Source organism: Vidua chalybeata, chromosome 14 (genome assembly GCF_026979565.1).
Source record: "Vidua chalybeata isolate OUT-0048 chromosome 14, bVidCha1 merged haplotype, whole genome shotgun sequence".
Taxonomy (NCBI): domain Eukaryota; kingdom Metazoa; phylum Chordata; class Aves; order Passeriformes; family Viduidae; genus Vidua; species Vidua chalybeata.
Window position 1 is genome coordinate 13,835,159 of NC_071543.1, and position 14,798 is coordinate 13,849,956.

A 14,798-nucleotide genomic window follows, 5' to 3' on the forward strand; every position below is an offset into this window, starting at 1 on the left:
TATTTTAATGATTTTTGCTTCTGCAAGACAAGGGCAGCACAGGATGCTGCAGCACAGCCTCCTGCCTGGCCCAGCTCAGCCAGGGCACCCCTGCTCTTCCCACAGCAGCAAAACTCCTGCTGGCATCAGCAGCTTCCCTTAGTGCTCCTCAGGACGAGCCATGGGTAAAACTGCACTTTGGAAGCCTGAACTGCTCAGAGATTAGTTTTTTCCCCTTTGCCATTTTTCTGGCCTTTCAAATCAACCTTGCAGCCCTGCAAAGCTGGAGGAGTTGCTTCAGCAAAACTGGAAAGAGACACAGGGCAGCCAGCCCAGAACACATGGCCAACTGAGATGGAAGTTAAGAAAAGATGAGCTGCCTTAGAAATCAGCAAAAGTGGTGAAATGCGCAGTTAGAAATAATGCAACTGTTTTTTAAACAAATGCTCCTGGGGTCGCAGAGGCAGAGAAGAATCACAAAGGATGAAACACCATCATAGTTCTTTGGTTCACCACAGACCAAGTCCAACCACAGGGCTGGTGCTGCCACACCTGCAGGAATTCCAGAGCAGCTGGTGCCCCAATCCGACCGTCAGCACAGCAGGGAATTGCTCAGCACTGCTCTGGAGCGCAATGAACCCGGGCCTAGGAGGGACAGCCACAGCTGGGGCTCAGTGCCCGGCTCCATGGGCACTGGTGCTGCTGCTGGAAGTGCTGGGCAGCTCCTGTGCTGGGCAGTCAGTGGCTCCCAAACCCTGCACGGGAGGCTCCAAGGGCAGCAGCACTCAGCTGCTTTCCTGAGAACTCCCAACACAGAGGCTGCTGGATGCCTCCCCTGCAGCAGGGATGGCCAGGTGAGTCGTGGTGATGGTGCTGCCAGGTGAGCCCTGGGGATGGCAGCGCCGGGTGAGCTGTGGCTGTGGCAGCCGGGTGACACTTTGGGGCTGGAAGCCAAGCAGGCAGCCAGCTGGAAGCAGGGTGAGGCTGGCAAGTTGCTCTGGCTGCTGCACCTATTTATACATCTGTTTGCATCACTGTCCCACAGAAGGCAGTCACCACCTTCAGAATACCAGCCTGGAGACAGGTCCTCGGGCTGGGGAACGAAGGACAGGCTCCTTGAAAAACAAAAATACACAAAGCGGAGCCATGGAAAACAAATGGATTTTGCCCTCCCTTGGGAGGAGTGAGCTGTCAGGGAGGGGCAGCAGCTGCTTTCCCAGGGACATCAGGAGGGCGAGGGCAGAGCTGCAGAAATCCCTGCAGTGCTCCAGGCCACCCAGAGCCCCCGAGAGCAGGGCTCTGAGAGCAGCCGAGCAGGCTCCTGGCACGGTGCTCTGGCGTGAGCGGCAGGAGAGGGTGTGCTCCAAGATCCGCGGCTCCCCGCTGCACAGGCAGGACGGACACAGGGAAAACAAACATGAAAACAACGGACTTTTATCCGGGGCAGAGCACGAGCAATCCCCACGGAGACGTCTCATGATCTGCAGAGCCCTCACATGCATCTCCCTGCAGCCCCCCTTCGCAGGCAGGGCAGGTTCCGACGGGCGAGGGAGCCGCGCTCGCTCCAAGCACCGATGATTTCAGAGTTTCCTTCGATAAGGGCGCAGCGGGGCTGGCCAGGGGCCAGCTGAGTCACACAGCACGCCAGGGAGGGATCGCCGGCGGCTTAGCAGCGATCCCAAGTGCTTCGGTGCGGCCAGGAATGCGCATCCCTCCGGATCCAGGCTGGGAGATGATGCCAGTGTGGACACGGCCTGCCCTGCAGCAGCTGGCATCTCCAGGGAGACTCCTTGGCACCGTCAACCTGATGGGCACTGGGGCAGCCTGACCTGCAGAGCACACTCAGGGGGCTTTGCCAAGAGCTACCCCCACTCTGGGCACCTCTGCAAGGACCTGGGGTCTGGCTTTGTGCTTCCACATCAAAGGGTTCCCGATGCTCTGCAAGTCTCCAGTTCATCCTGTGATGGAACAGGAACAGATTGTGTCCCTTGTTCTCCATTCTCACAGCTACACGGTTTAGTAACATAAATAAATCTATTCCTGTTTTAAACATCCCCAGGCTCTTCAAAATCAGGCTTGGCTGGGGCAAAAGGCTAAAAAGGAGCGAGATCAGACTGAGAGAGCAACTGACTTCTGGGCTGTACTTATATTTATAGACTTTATCTCAGGCTATTCTGCTGCTCTTATCATCACTTGAACAACTCATGACCCCACGTTCACCTGCATAGAGAATTCAGTGACAAGAAAGGACACAGGGCAGAGAGCCCATGTTTGAATGTGCCCCAGAAGAAAACAGCCAGCACGGCCTGGGATCACTGCTCCCAGGGCAGCAGCTCAGCCAGCGGCACTGAAGAGGCTGTGAGACACAACACAGGCCAGTGTGGACAATGCACCATCCCCAGAACAGAAACAACAGGGTTTCTCATTCGCACGTGTCAGATCCTCAGACGGAAGCTTTATGTGTTTGGAAGATTAATTTAATGCTGAGTAAGGAAAAATAACTGCTGCCTCCTGAACTTCTCCAGCAGTTCCAAAGCTGCTGCATTTTGGCGCTCAGTACCTGTAAATAGTGCTGATTGTTCACCAGAGTTTTTTACTATGAACCCACAGTTCTCCAAACCTCTGTGTTCCTGCCAGGCAGTGCAGTGCAGTCCCCACAGCAGCACCTGCCCCTTTGGCCCTGGAGAATGGCCCAACCTGGCACTGCAGGCCCTCCCTGCAGCCCAGATCCATGGCTGGGCAGCCAGGGATCAGTGCCAGAGCCACGTTGTGTGGGCAGGAGGATGCAGTGTGGCCAGGATGTGCCACAGGTGTCTGTCACTCCACAGAGCCAGGCTGGCACCCAGCAGGACAGAAAAGCCTGGGGGCAAGCATGGGATGCCACATCTGTAGTTACCAGTGTGCCACCAACAGCATTGGGAATAAAATATTCCAACAATACCTCAAGCAAAAAGCCAGAAAAGCTGAGTCTTCATACAGTGACTCAAGAGGAAACTCTTAGGTCAGCAGTAGTGCTGCTGTGAGCCGTGGGCTGTGAGGCACACAGAACATGGATAACACCCACATCCTCCCAGGGAGGGAGCCAGAAAACGCAGTAGAAGATGGATGAAAAGCTCCCTGAATGCCTCATGTGCAGCACAAGAAAAAAAATATCCTTAAACACATGAAAACGATTTTGCCTCTTCTCCTGGCCCCTTGTGCTGCTGTATGCAGGCGAGTCCTGGGGAAGCATATCTCGCTGGAAAAACCATCACAGAATATTGCTCATTGGTTTGTTTAAGCTGGTCCAGGGCTGGTCCAGAGCCCTCCCACCAGCCCCCGAGCTGGCAGGGACAGGGCTGGCTTGCTGCTGTTGCCAGCCACCCCTGCCCACATTCCTGCCCTGGGCTTCCTAAAACAATCCAAGGCCTGGGCACTCCTGGGCATGGATGGAGCAGCTGTAACCAGCAGGAGCCAGTGATTCCCAGGGGGGAGGCTGGGGAGCTCAGGACCTCAGCAGGGAGGGAGCGAGGGACAAGGAGCCAGGCCTGGGGACATCACGGCACAGCCAAACCATCCTGTGCCCAGCCTGGCACCTCAGCCACTGGCAAAGCAAACCCAACAGCGACAACTTGCCCAGCCAGAGAGCTGCTCCAGGGGCAGCAGAACCCAGCAAACACACCCCAGAGCCCCAGAACATGGGCTGGGATCTGCCTTGCAGCTGGATCTGGTAGATCCTGTGCCGGCCCCTCGTCTCTCTGAGGATACGGCTCTGGCGCTGGGAGTGAGCTGGCTTTTGGGAGGGTTTTGGGGTTTTTTTCTGCTATTGTGTTTTAGTGTCTGGTTAAAGCATGTCTGGTTTAGATTTGCACCAACTGGGGCCCTAGTCCTGTGCTCAGAGCTCGGAGCCCAGGAGCGGGAGCTGCTTCAGCAGCAGCTGTTGCTGCAGAGAGCCCCTGTGCCCAGCTGTGCTGAGGATGCCTGCAGGGCACAGATGCTCCCAGGGAGAGCTGGGCTCTGGCTATGGCTGTGATGTCTTTTGAGACAGAGCTGGGCAGTCAGGAGACAATTCTCCAACTTACCAGCACTAACTGGTGCCCTTACTGACTGACATCCACAGCAAGGATGGGGAAGACCAGCAAGGAGCCAACAAGTAAAAGAGATCACATTATTGCTGGAGGAGAGTGATGTATTTTCCAGCAGGTCATTCCCCCCTGCTCCATATTGTCTCTTGGCTAAGCTGTCTTTGTGGGAGCTTTGCCTCCCAGCAAAACTGATGCTGGCCTAGAGAGCTGCAGCTTCTCCTGGTGTGGGATAGAATCCTTCTTCCCCAGTTTCTATAGGAGCTTTAGGGTTCTTTGGACACAGTCCCCAGGATCTGGCTGTAACATACTGCAGGAACAGATTCCATTGTCCCCACAACCTTCCCATGAACCAGGACATGGGGTTCTGGGGAACTGGGCAGACAGGCCGCTCTGGGTGGCTTCAATCCCATTAAAATAACCTGTTCCAATGCCATGCTGCTTCCCACACACCACAGCATTAAACCCCCAGGCACCACATCCAACGACAGCACAGAAACCTGTCCAGAACAGGTCTGCCATGCTGGGGGACACAAGAGTTCCCTGAGGGGGCACGCCAGTTCCCACACACAGCGCTGCAGGACCTGCAGGGATGATGATGACAATGGTGGGACCTTTCCTGGGTGTCCAAGGAACCCCTTTTGTGAGGAAAAGCTCACACAGTCCCTACACATTCCTTTGTCACGTCATCCTTCAGGATGAAGTGCTCACAGTACCTGGGGAGGCTGGGAACTGCCAGCACAGTCCCAGGCACTCTGCAGAGCTCCACGCTGGACAGAAATCAAGTGCAAAACCACATACACAGCATTTGCATGAGAACTCACAGCTCTTTGAGCTTCAAAGGACAATTTTCACCATCACAGCACTCAGAGGTACTAATGAAAAAAGCCTTCCTCTGACATTTCTCCAACTCCATTTGATATTTAATTGAGAGAGAAGATCAAAGACCAGGGGAAATAGGTGGTTTTGCATTATTATACACACAGCAGAGCATAGTGAGCAGGAGAGATGAAAGAAACCCACGCTGAAGCACAGAAAGAAAACTGCAGTAAAGCAGCCATTCTTAGAGCCACAGTGATGCCATGGAGTCACAACTTGTGACACCCCAGTGGACTAGAGCATGTGCCCTGAGTGAGGCTCCTCTGTCACACCAGTGCTGGCCATGGCGAGCTCTGGGCACGGACAAGCTGCCCACATCAGGTTCTGATCCTGGCCAGCCCAAGGGGATGGGCATGAAGGGACAGACACCTCCCAGTCCTTCTCCCTGCCTGACCAGGGACAGGCCATGGTGGTCTCAGCACTGCCAGTACAACGTGTGGGACCAGCATTGTCACTTGGCACTACCAGTGACTCTCCATGCTGCTGGCACGAGAAACAAGGGACACAGCCAACTTTACAGCAAAAATAATCTCCATTTCCGATTCAAAGTATTATTTTCTATTATTGGCTTTCACACCCAAGACTGTTACAAATGAACAATATCATTCTCTGCTTTAGTCAGTTTAATTCCCCACTTGGCAGGACCGAATACTTTGTCCCCTTGTGGTGTCCCATGTAGTTGTGGCTACTCAGCTGTTGGGGGGTGTCAGTCGACAAGAGAAAGTACCACACTCAAAGGCTGCACTGGTAGGGCTGTGGCTGCAGGAGGATCCTCCCCGGGATATGGTGGGCTGCAGGCCCCTGGAAGAGCTTCACCCCTGGAATTTTATTTGTTCCAGCTGGTGACACATCAGTTGGGTGGAGGGAATGGAACGGTTTCCCTTAATCCATGAAAGGCCAAAGGAGTTTAAAGCCCCCTAAAGCACCCCCCTCATTCAGGTAACCTGGCCTTGAACACTTCCATGGATGGGGCAGCCACAGCTTCTCTGGGGACTCTCTGCCAGGGCCTCACCACCCTCACAGGGACAAATTCCTCCCCATTATCCCACCTAACTCTGCCCTCTTTCAGTTTGAAGCCATTCCCCATTGTCCTGTCACTCCATCCCTTATCCAAAGTCTCTCTCCACCTTTCTTGCGAGCCCCTTCAGGTACTTCACCCTCTATCCTCATTGGATCTGACTCTCCTGATGGGACCACCACCACTTTTGCCTCCCAGCAGCTGAGGGCACCTCCACCCCACCCTGTCAAGGGGCACAGAGGAACTGTCAGCCATGGCTGTCCGAGTGGACACTGGGATCTGCCAGCTGGCCATGGTGAGGCCATGGCCAGTGAGTGCCCCACATTCCCACCCACAGCTCCACATGGACAGGATTCAAAGGTATATCTATGTTTTTAAGTTATCTGTTAACTAAACACAGGGAGCTGATGGAAGCCCAGGCAGGATTAGCCCCAGCACCTCCCTGGCAGCCTGCTGGATCAGCTACAAAAACACCCCACAGCATTTCAGACAAGAAATCCTCAGCCCTGGGGGTTCTCAGTGTTGTCTGGGTGTGCTCTGCTTTCTTCTGCTTCTGCCCTTCCTCCCTGACCAGTCTCCCTGGGCTGGGTCTGCTGACCAAGCAAAATCCCTCACATCCCTGTGCACTACAAACACTGAAAAGGGAAATGGTTTTGAACAAAGTGATGAAGAAAATAATTTCCATTAGCCAGCAGGTTTGTTTTTATCCCTCTGATTTCCATTTTGGGTTTTTTTTTGGTTTTTTTTTGGTTTTTTTTTTTGCCCTGGACTGTGCAGAGATGTGGGTTTTTGTACCCACGTTAGGTCTCACAGCCCTGTGACGTTGGCAGTTTCAGTCACACCAGCTTTTGTCTCTGCTGCTTCCAGATGGGCAAACACGGGCTATTCCAGCCACGGCCTCGATAACAAGGAAGCTCTGAATTATTCTGAACAAAAGGGCAGCAGCTAAACCTATTAACACCAACTGAAAACAACCAGCTGGCAGGAAAATCGTGTGTGACCAGCGTGGATTGTCTGTGTCCCTCCACTGCCCTCATGGCCCGGGCCTGGACTCTACTGCATCAGTAACAGCAGAGAATCATGGAATCATCTGGACTGGAAAAGACCTTTAAGACCATGGAGTCCAGGAAGGCATGGGAGATGACACGGGGAAGGTGTGGATGGAGGTGTATCCACAGCTGTGGGGAGGGAAAACAAATCTAAGCAGTCAGAAGGCCAGTGTCAAACACGTGGGACTGGGTGGTTTCAGGTGACACAACCTGGCCCAGGTGCTCTGGTGATCTGTCAGCACTTCTCAACAGGCGACTCCTGCAAAGTCAACACTGAAATCCACATTTCACTGGGAAAAATGCTCACCGTGACTTGAAGAATGACAGAACACCGACAACAAAAGGAGGACTTCCAGCAGGGCGCTGCACGGCCCCGCTCACGGTGCTCCCCCGGGGTGACGGGACGGCCAAGGACGAACCCGCCCCGGGAGATGCGGAATAACGGAGCACGTTCCCCGAGCGGGGGGCACTGTCCCCAGGCGAGCGGATTGATGCTGGCAAGGCTCGGCCGGTCCCGCCGCCGCTGTCAACCCAGCGGGACGGGGGATCCGGCCCGTCCCTGCGTGGGGACAGCTGCGGGTGGCCCCGGGGGTGGCAGCGCAGGGACAGGGATCGCGACACGCCGGGGGTGGCGGCCGCCGCCCGGGGAACGCCGGCCCTTCCCCGGAGCGCTGCAGGGCGCGGGCCCAAAGCGGCTCCAGCGCGGGGCTGCGGGCGATGCCCCCGGGAACGGGACACGCCCCGGTGACCGGCCGAGCCCTGCCCGGACCCCCGCCCCGGCCCGCTCACCGCGGATGGCGGCGATGAGCGCGTTGCCGTCCTTGATCACCTCCTTGATGAACTTGTTGGTTCGCTCCAGCTCCTGCTCGTAGCACTTGAGGCGCTCTCGGAAGTCGGGGCTGTCCAGGTAGCAGTCGCTGAACTCCAGCGGCGGGTGCCCCATGGCCGCGGCTCGGCCCGGCTCCGCCGCGCTGCGCCTACGGAGCGCTGCCACCGCCGCCGCCGCCGCCGCCCCGGGCGCCCCGCGCCGCCGGCATCCCGCGGGCCCGCCCCGCCCGCCGGGCCCCGCCCGCCGCTCCCCGCCCGCTCCCGCTGCCGCGCCTCGGCCGAGCGACCCCCGCCCTCCCGCCGCGCTTCCGGCCGCGCCGCTGCCGCCGGGAGGTGTAGTCCGGGATGGGCCGCCCGGGGCCGCCTCCCGCGCGGCCCGGCCCGGCCCGGCCCAGCTCGGCCCGGCCCAGCTCGGCCCGGCCCGGCCCGGCCGCTCCGCTCCGCTCCGGCCGATCCGCGCCGGGCGCTGCCGCCGCCCCGCCGGCCGCTCCCAGCGCGCCCCCTTCCGGCGGGGCGGGGGCGGTGCCGCCCGCGCGCGTTGCCATGGACGCCCCGGCGGCGGCGCCTGACGCGGCGGCGGCGCGCGGTGGTGACGTCAAAGCGGCCTCCACGTCGCCGGGGCGGCCAAGATGGCGGCGGCGGAGGGCAGCGGGGCCGGGGGGACCCTGGTGAGTGCGGCCGGGGGGGCCCGGGGGGAGCCGGAGCCCCGGGAAGGCCAGAGCCCCGAGCCCCGGGGAGGCCGGACTGCGGGCCGGGGGCGGGCGGGCCTCCGCTTTCCCTGAGCAGGGCCAGGCAGTCGGTCAGGTGCCGGGCAAAGGCGTAGCGGGGTCTGGAGGCCTCGGCGGGCGGCGGCTCGTCCGAAGGGCGGGGACGGGGAAGGGGAAGGGGGCCGAGGAGAGGGGCGAGGAAGGCGACAGGAAAGGGGAAAGGGCCGGGGGACTGCTGGCCTCCCGCCGTGCCCTCCGTGCCCCGCCTGCCCAGCGTTTGCCGTAGAACCGGTCGGGCTGTGCCCTGTTTGCCTTCGCCTCCGGGCACCCGAGAGCTTTCCTCGCCCGCAGCCGGGGAGGGCATCGGCCCGGTTAAGCCTGGTCCCTGAGCAGCCTCGGTGTGTGCCGGGGCTGTCCGTGCAGCTCTCCGGGGCTGTTGGTGTTAAATGTTAATGTGAATTTTAAATGCGGGTACTCGGGGGTGGTGCGGCTGTGCAGCCCTCGGGCATCACCTCCCTTAAAGCACGGCTTTTTACTTATTTCACTTGCTGCTGGCGGAGCAGAGCACAGAGGGCGGGTTCTGGGGGTGGCAGGGGACAGGCCATCTCCTGCTCACATCGGGCAGCCACAGCCTGGCCCTGCTGCAGAACATTTATCCGTCGTATCCCTGAATTCTGAGCAGCTCTGTCCAGCCCCAGCCCTTCTGAAGTGCACACGAGCATGTTTGTGTTTGTTCCTAAAGCTTTGTGCCCATGCAGTTCCCAGGTCTGGCAGACGTGTCGATATCCCAGGATATTCCAGTGGAAGGGGAGATCACTGTCCCTGTGGGATCTCACTCTCCTGATGAGGATTACTCCACACTGGATGAGCCAGTCAAGGACACAATTGTGAGTCTGAGCCCGTGGCTGGGGTAAAACTCAGGTTTTCTGGTGGTTTTGGCAGCTGTTGTGCAAAACCTGTGTTTTTGCACAGCTCTGCTCAACCTGTGCTTCAGTGGGGATTGTTTTAGAACTCATCACATTAAACAAAATGGGTCAAAAAGTGTCTGAATTGTGGCCCAAAGTTTCTCTGTGATCCTGAAGTCAATGTGAGGGCAGAGGCCTCAGTGGGAGCTTGTGAGAAACTCTGCTGACTGAAGGTATTTTTCATTTATTCTCTTTTCCTAGAGGAGCAGACGAGTTGTTGGTTGTATTCTGGTGTTCCTAAAAGATACAAGATTGTGGTTGTTAAAGAAAAGGATGTGGTGCTGTGGTTGTTAAGGAGTGTAGGAAAAGCATTGTTTGTTGCAGAGGGTGCTACAGAGCCTGTTGGGTTGGATCCTCTCCTGATTTGCCATCCATGTTCCTTTACTTCTGCCTCTTTGCTTTAGCTGGGAGCTGTAATTCTTGTGAGGGGATAAATGAAAGTGTTTTGTGTTTGTTTCAGATGAGGGACCTGAAAGCTGTTGGGAAGAAGTTTGTCCATGTCATGTATCCCAGGAAGAGCAGTGCCCTCCTCAGGGACTGTAAGTGCTGGGGCCTTCCTGACCTCCAGGGGAGAGGCAGAATCCAGGGCATGGGGATTCAGGAGGGCTGAACATCCTGAGCAGCAGAGCTGGCAGCTGGGCTCTCACCCGGGCTCTGTGCAGGGTGGTGTGGGCCAGGATGGGTGGAACTGGGAGCTGTAGCAGCTGCTGGGTCTTGAATGAATTTTATTATAAATCATGGTGTAAGGTGCTGAATAAGAAAATTGTAAAGCAGTGAGATGTGGCAAATGGCACCCTGGGAGTTGGGCAAGGGGCTCTGTCACTCCCAGGAGAGGGGAACTGAGATGGTTCTGTGCCTTTTGTGATGTGTTTTCCCTCTCCCTGCAGGGGATCTCTGGGGCCCATTGGTGCTGTGTGTCTCCCTGGCTCTGTGAGTATTCCAGGGGAATTTGGGGTTTTGTAGCCCGGTGCATGAGAGAAATGAGACGTTAAAAATTACTGATTAATGTGTTAAGATCAATTTCATCTGATCCCTCTCTGTCTTGTGCAAGCACTGCTTGGTTGAGTTCTCTGATAAAATGTGTTTGTGACACTTCAAGCCCATTAGCACCTCCTGTCCCTAAATTTAGGATTTAAGGATGAATTCTTCCTGGTCCCTTGGCCTAGGAATGGTTTTACTGAAGGTGTTTTGAGGTGTCCTGGTTCAGCTGTGGTGCCTGCATCCCGTAGTTATTCCAGGGAATCTCTGAGGCTGGTTTGTTCAATCACACACTACTCTGCTGCTTTGAGAGGTACCAAAACTTTGGTACTTTAATTTCCATCTCAGCCTGTTGTCCATGGCTTGATTCCCTTCTGAGTGCTTTCACAGCCCTCAAAACAGGGAAACTGACTGAAATCACCTCAGTTGAGCCACAACCATTTTCCTTTCCTGTGCAAAACTGTGGATATAATGAAAACATTACATGGATGAAAAACTATGGGCCTGCAGCATAACTGGGGATCAGTGTTGGGGCTCCTGCTCTGGCACCTGCTCCAGTCTGGGAAAACTCCATCAATGCTGATGCCTCCATCTGTCTGTTCCCCACTGCAGCTGTTTCTCCCTGTTCCCCACTCCAGGATGCTGCAGGGTGGCTCTGCAGACAGCAAGGATGACGGAGGGCCCCAGTTTGCCGAGGTCTTTGTCATCATCTGGTTTGGGGCCGTTGTCATCACGCTCAACTCGAAGCTCCTGGGAGGCACCATGTGAGTGCGGGTTGGTTCCGTGGAGGTTCGCTCACTCCTGCGCGCCGAGTTCTGCCCTGCCTGGCCTGACTGCTCTTTCCCTGTTGCTGTCTCCCTGTGCAGCTCCTTCTTCCAGAGCCTGTGTGTGCTGGGGTACTGCGTGATGCCGCTGACCGTGGCCATGCTGGTGTGCAGGCTGGTGCTGCTGGCGGGCGCGGGCACCATCAGCTTCATCATCCGCCTCATCGTGGTGGGGGCCATGTTCGGCTGGTCCACCTTGGGTGAGTCCCTCACGTGTGCCCTGTGCTTGGGGAGCTGGATCCGTGTGCAATCCCTGAGGCAGAAACAAGGGGTGCTCTAGTCTAAGGTGGCCCTGGGCTGCTGAAGGGCTGTAGAAATAGTTCTTCCAATCCTAGAGCTTGCAGAGGTTCAGCCTCTGTCTCTGCTCCTGGTGATTTCCGTGGTCTTACACAAATTGCCTTGGGCAGCAGGATGATGATTTAGTATTAAACTCTGTGAGATTTTTTTGGTGGTTTATTCTATGCTTAAGTTATAAATACTATATAAAAATGCCAATTTTATAGAGATACATTTGCACAATTTCTTCTGTTCTTTATCTGTAAGTCTGGCTCCTTCACTGTACAGTGCTAATCAGAATTTATGGCCAGGCTGGTCGGGGCTTGGAGCAACCTGGGCTAGTGGAAGGTGTCCCTGCCTGTGGCAGGGGGTGGAACTGGATATCCCTTCCAAGCCAAACCATGCTGTGATTCCATGATTCTATGACTTGTCATTCTGCATGACAGAGGAAGTTGCACTTGGTGGTTACAGCCCGTTGGTTTGAGCAGTGGTTTTATTTTCAACACAGCTGCAGTGCAGAGGGGGCTGTGAGGGTTGTGCTGCTCCTGCTTCACAGGTTTTGTGTCTCTGCAGCATCCACGGCGTTCCTGGCAGACAGCCAGCCCCCCAACCGCAAGGCCCTCGTCGTGTACCCCATCTTCCTCTTCTACTTCGTCATCAGCTGGATGATCCTGACCTTCACCCCCCAGTGAGCACCATCCCGAGGGACTGCTACACACACTGGACTTTGTCATGGACGCTGCAGTGAACCCTTGGCTTTATCTCTTTCTAATTTATATATAGGGATATTGTAAAAAGGCAGGTTGTGGGATAAAGCCAGAGAGCTGCAAAAAGTGCTCATTTGTGTGTCCCTCTTTGTGAAAGATGCTGAGGTCCAGCTGCTGAGGGGTTTATTTAGCCCTGGTCTGTACTGGTGTTAAGTAAACAATGCCCACTGGGACAGGGATTGTTCCATCTGAGGAGAGAATGGGAAATCCTGGATTTTCAAGCTGCTGGGAGATGAAGTTTTTGCACGACTTGGCAGATTTCCTGCCCGTGCTTGGATTCTCACTGAAGATAAAAATGCCTTATCAAACCATAGAACTTCACTGCAGTGATGTCTGGAGGGGAAAGAGATGTGTCTGACTCCTTTTCATTCCCTTCTAGAGTGGTGGGATGTGCACCCAGGGCATCGTGGGACTGGGGCTTTCCCAAACTCAGTTGGGTCCCTTTGCAGGGAATTGGAGCTGGTGGCAGGGAGTTGCTTTTGCCCATATCCTTGTGTTGTGTGTGTCCATCCCTTCATGTGGCAGGAAAGAGGGTTCCAGCTTGGTGCCTTCAGCACTGCCTCCGTGAGGGGACTGCAGACTCACTGCAAGTTGCAGACGTGTGACCAGAGGGAGCAAAGCTCAGAGTCCTGCAGAAATGCTGAGACTGCTTTGTAGCAGAGACTGGGCTCTCACTCTGCATTTGGGAAGTGAAAATTCCTTGGAAAGTACCATGAATGTGTATGTCTGATAAAAACAATGAGTTCTGTGCAGAAAAGTTGAGGTTTTGCTGCACAGGCTGTTTGGGTCTGAAAAACCATACCAGGGCTTGGGCCCCGAAGTGTTAAAACAGCTTGAAGGAAGGGAAGTAAATGGTACTAGAAGTGTTGGTTGCTCTGAAGCAGGATGTGAATTCTGCTCTCACCTGCCTCTGTGTGACTGTTCCTTTGGTTGTTCGTGGGGACAGCAAAGAAATGTGTGCAAATGTGCATTTTGTTCTCTTGTACTTCCCATGAGATGTCAGACACTTGTTCTGTGGGTTGTTTTGTAGGGTTTTAATTTTGCTTAATACTTTAATAAAAGGGAGGGGGCTCCACCAGTCACTGCAGGTTCATTGTGTACCTCTCCTGGGTACAGGTGTGCAAGAGTCAGGTGTATTTTGGCACAGACATTGGGAGCTGGGACTTACTTTTGGAAACCACAGAAATGATTCCTGTTGTCTGTTGTTCTCAGTCAGCAATCCATGAAATATCTGGGGTGAAAAAGCTGCTGTAAAATGTCTTTTTTCCTACATTTGTGCAGGCAGACTGAAACTAAGGTCTGTGGGTTCTGCTGAGACGTGAATGTGCCTAATTTCTAGTTACATGTGCAAGAGTAGTCTGTGCTGTAAACACTGGCGCTGGGTGGGAGTTGGGATGGAAATTGCTGAATTTCAGATTAAAAGTGCATTTCTGCATTTGTGCATAATGAGCTGCTGTGTGTGGCAGGGCCTGGCTATGGCACCAGGGGGCTGGAGGGGAGCTGTGGTGGTTCACAGACATGGGAACCATGGAAAGGGGAATTTTTAAGCTTCCATTAAATTATTGCTGGTATGGAATGTGGTTTTTCTTTTAAGTGTGCAGTTTTTCATTCAATTAAATGTTAGTTCAGCTTTTTGAAGCTGAAAAGAAGTATTCAAGGGAAATGAATGGTCATGCTGTTGATGGTTATGGTGGGATTCCTTGAGCCAAATCTTTCTGTCCGACAAGAATTTAACCACACTTTGAAAGAAATCCTTGGATTCTGTCTGGGTCTTGTGACTTGAGCTGCTCTTCTGTCTGAAGGATAATTGGAGTGACATTTAATTGATCCAGTAATATTTTGAAATTTTATTTACATGACTTCAGAAAGTCAAAAAGCCCAAACTGGGGTTTGTTCCTCAGCTACCCCTGCAGGTCCTGCAGAGCCTCTGCTGTGACAGAGCCACCTGGGCACATTAAACACAACCAAACCATTTTGGTTCAGGGAAACAAAATGCCTCGAGCTTGTTTGATATTTGCAGATGCTGGAATTAATGCAACTTTAATTGATAGTCCTTTAAAATGCTGGTGTCACCTTTGAGTGCTGAGTGCTCCCTGAATGTCCCTCATCCTGTCCAGCCAGGTGTGCAGCACATCCCTCCCAAGGGCCTTGCAGGGGAGTGATCCCTGTCCCCACAGCAGAGAGGTTTAATTTGTGCTGGAAATGGCTGTGGTAAGAACTGTTGTGCTTTCCAATGGGAAAGGCTTTTCCTTCTTGTTTAAAGCTGCTGGGGATGGGCGACAAGGAGAAGCAGCTGTGTTGCCTATAATGGAGTGTTTGAACTGCTCTGCAGAGAAATGGCTGATTTCCAATGCACAAACCAGGCTTTCTTTCCTACTAGGATTTTTTTAGTACTGTTTATCAGCAGAAGTTGTTATATATGTTTAATTTTGATCTATTTAATACCAATAAAAAGGAAAAGAATTTA

The 14,798-nt window shown here is 54.5% G+C and overlaps 2 protein-coding genes across 3 annotated transcripts in view; one reads left to right on the forward strand and one right to left on the reverse strand.

Annotated features, from left to right (window-relative positions):
• OPHN1 (oligophrenin 1) overlaps window positions 1–7,991 on the reverse strand; it is a 52,025-nt gene extending 44,034 nt beyond the window's left edge. For both annotated transcript variants that reach the window (XM_053955599.1, XM_053955598.1), the window contains exon 1: window positions 7,776–7,991. In XM_053955599.1, the coding sequence (XP_053811574.1) occupies window positions 7,776–7,929 (154 nt within the window). In that variant the 5' untranslated portion in view covers window positions 7,930–7,991. The remainder of the gene's footprint in view (window positions 1–7,775) is intronic.
• A 405-nt stretch (window positions 7,992–8,396) lies between these two features.
• Window positions 8,397–14,798, forward strand: YIPF6 (Yip1 domain family member 6). The gene is made up of 7 exons (XM_053955981.1): window positions 8,397–8,482; window positions 9,280–9,408; window positions 9,947–10,025; window positions 10,374–10,416; window positions 11,103–11,228; window positions 11,331–11,488; window positions 12,138–14,798. Exons 1-7 carry the CDS (start codon window positions 8,444–8,446, stop codon window positions 12,254–12,256), a joined length of 693 nt encoding a protein of 230 aa, XP_053811956.1. The 5' UTR covers window positions 8,397–8,443; the 3' UTR covers window positions 12,257–14,798.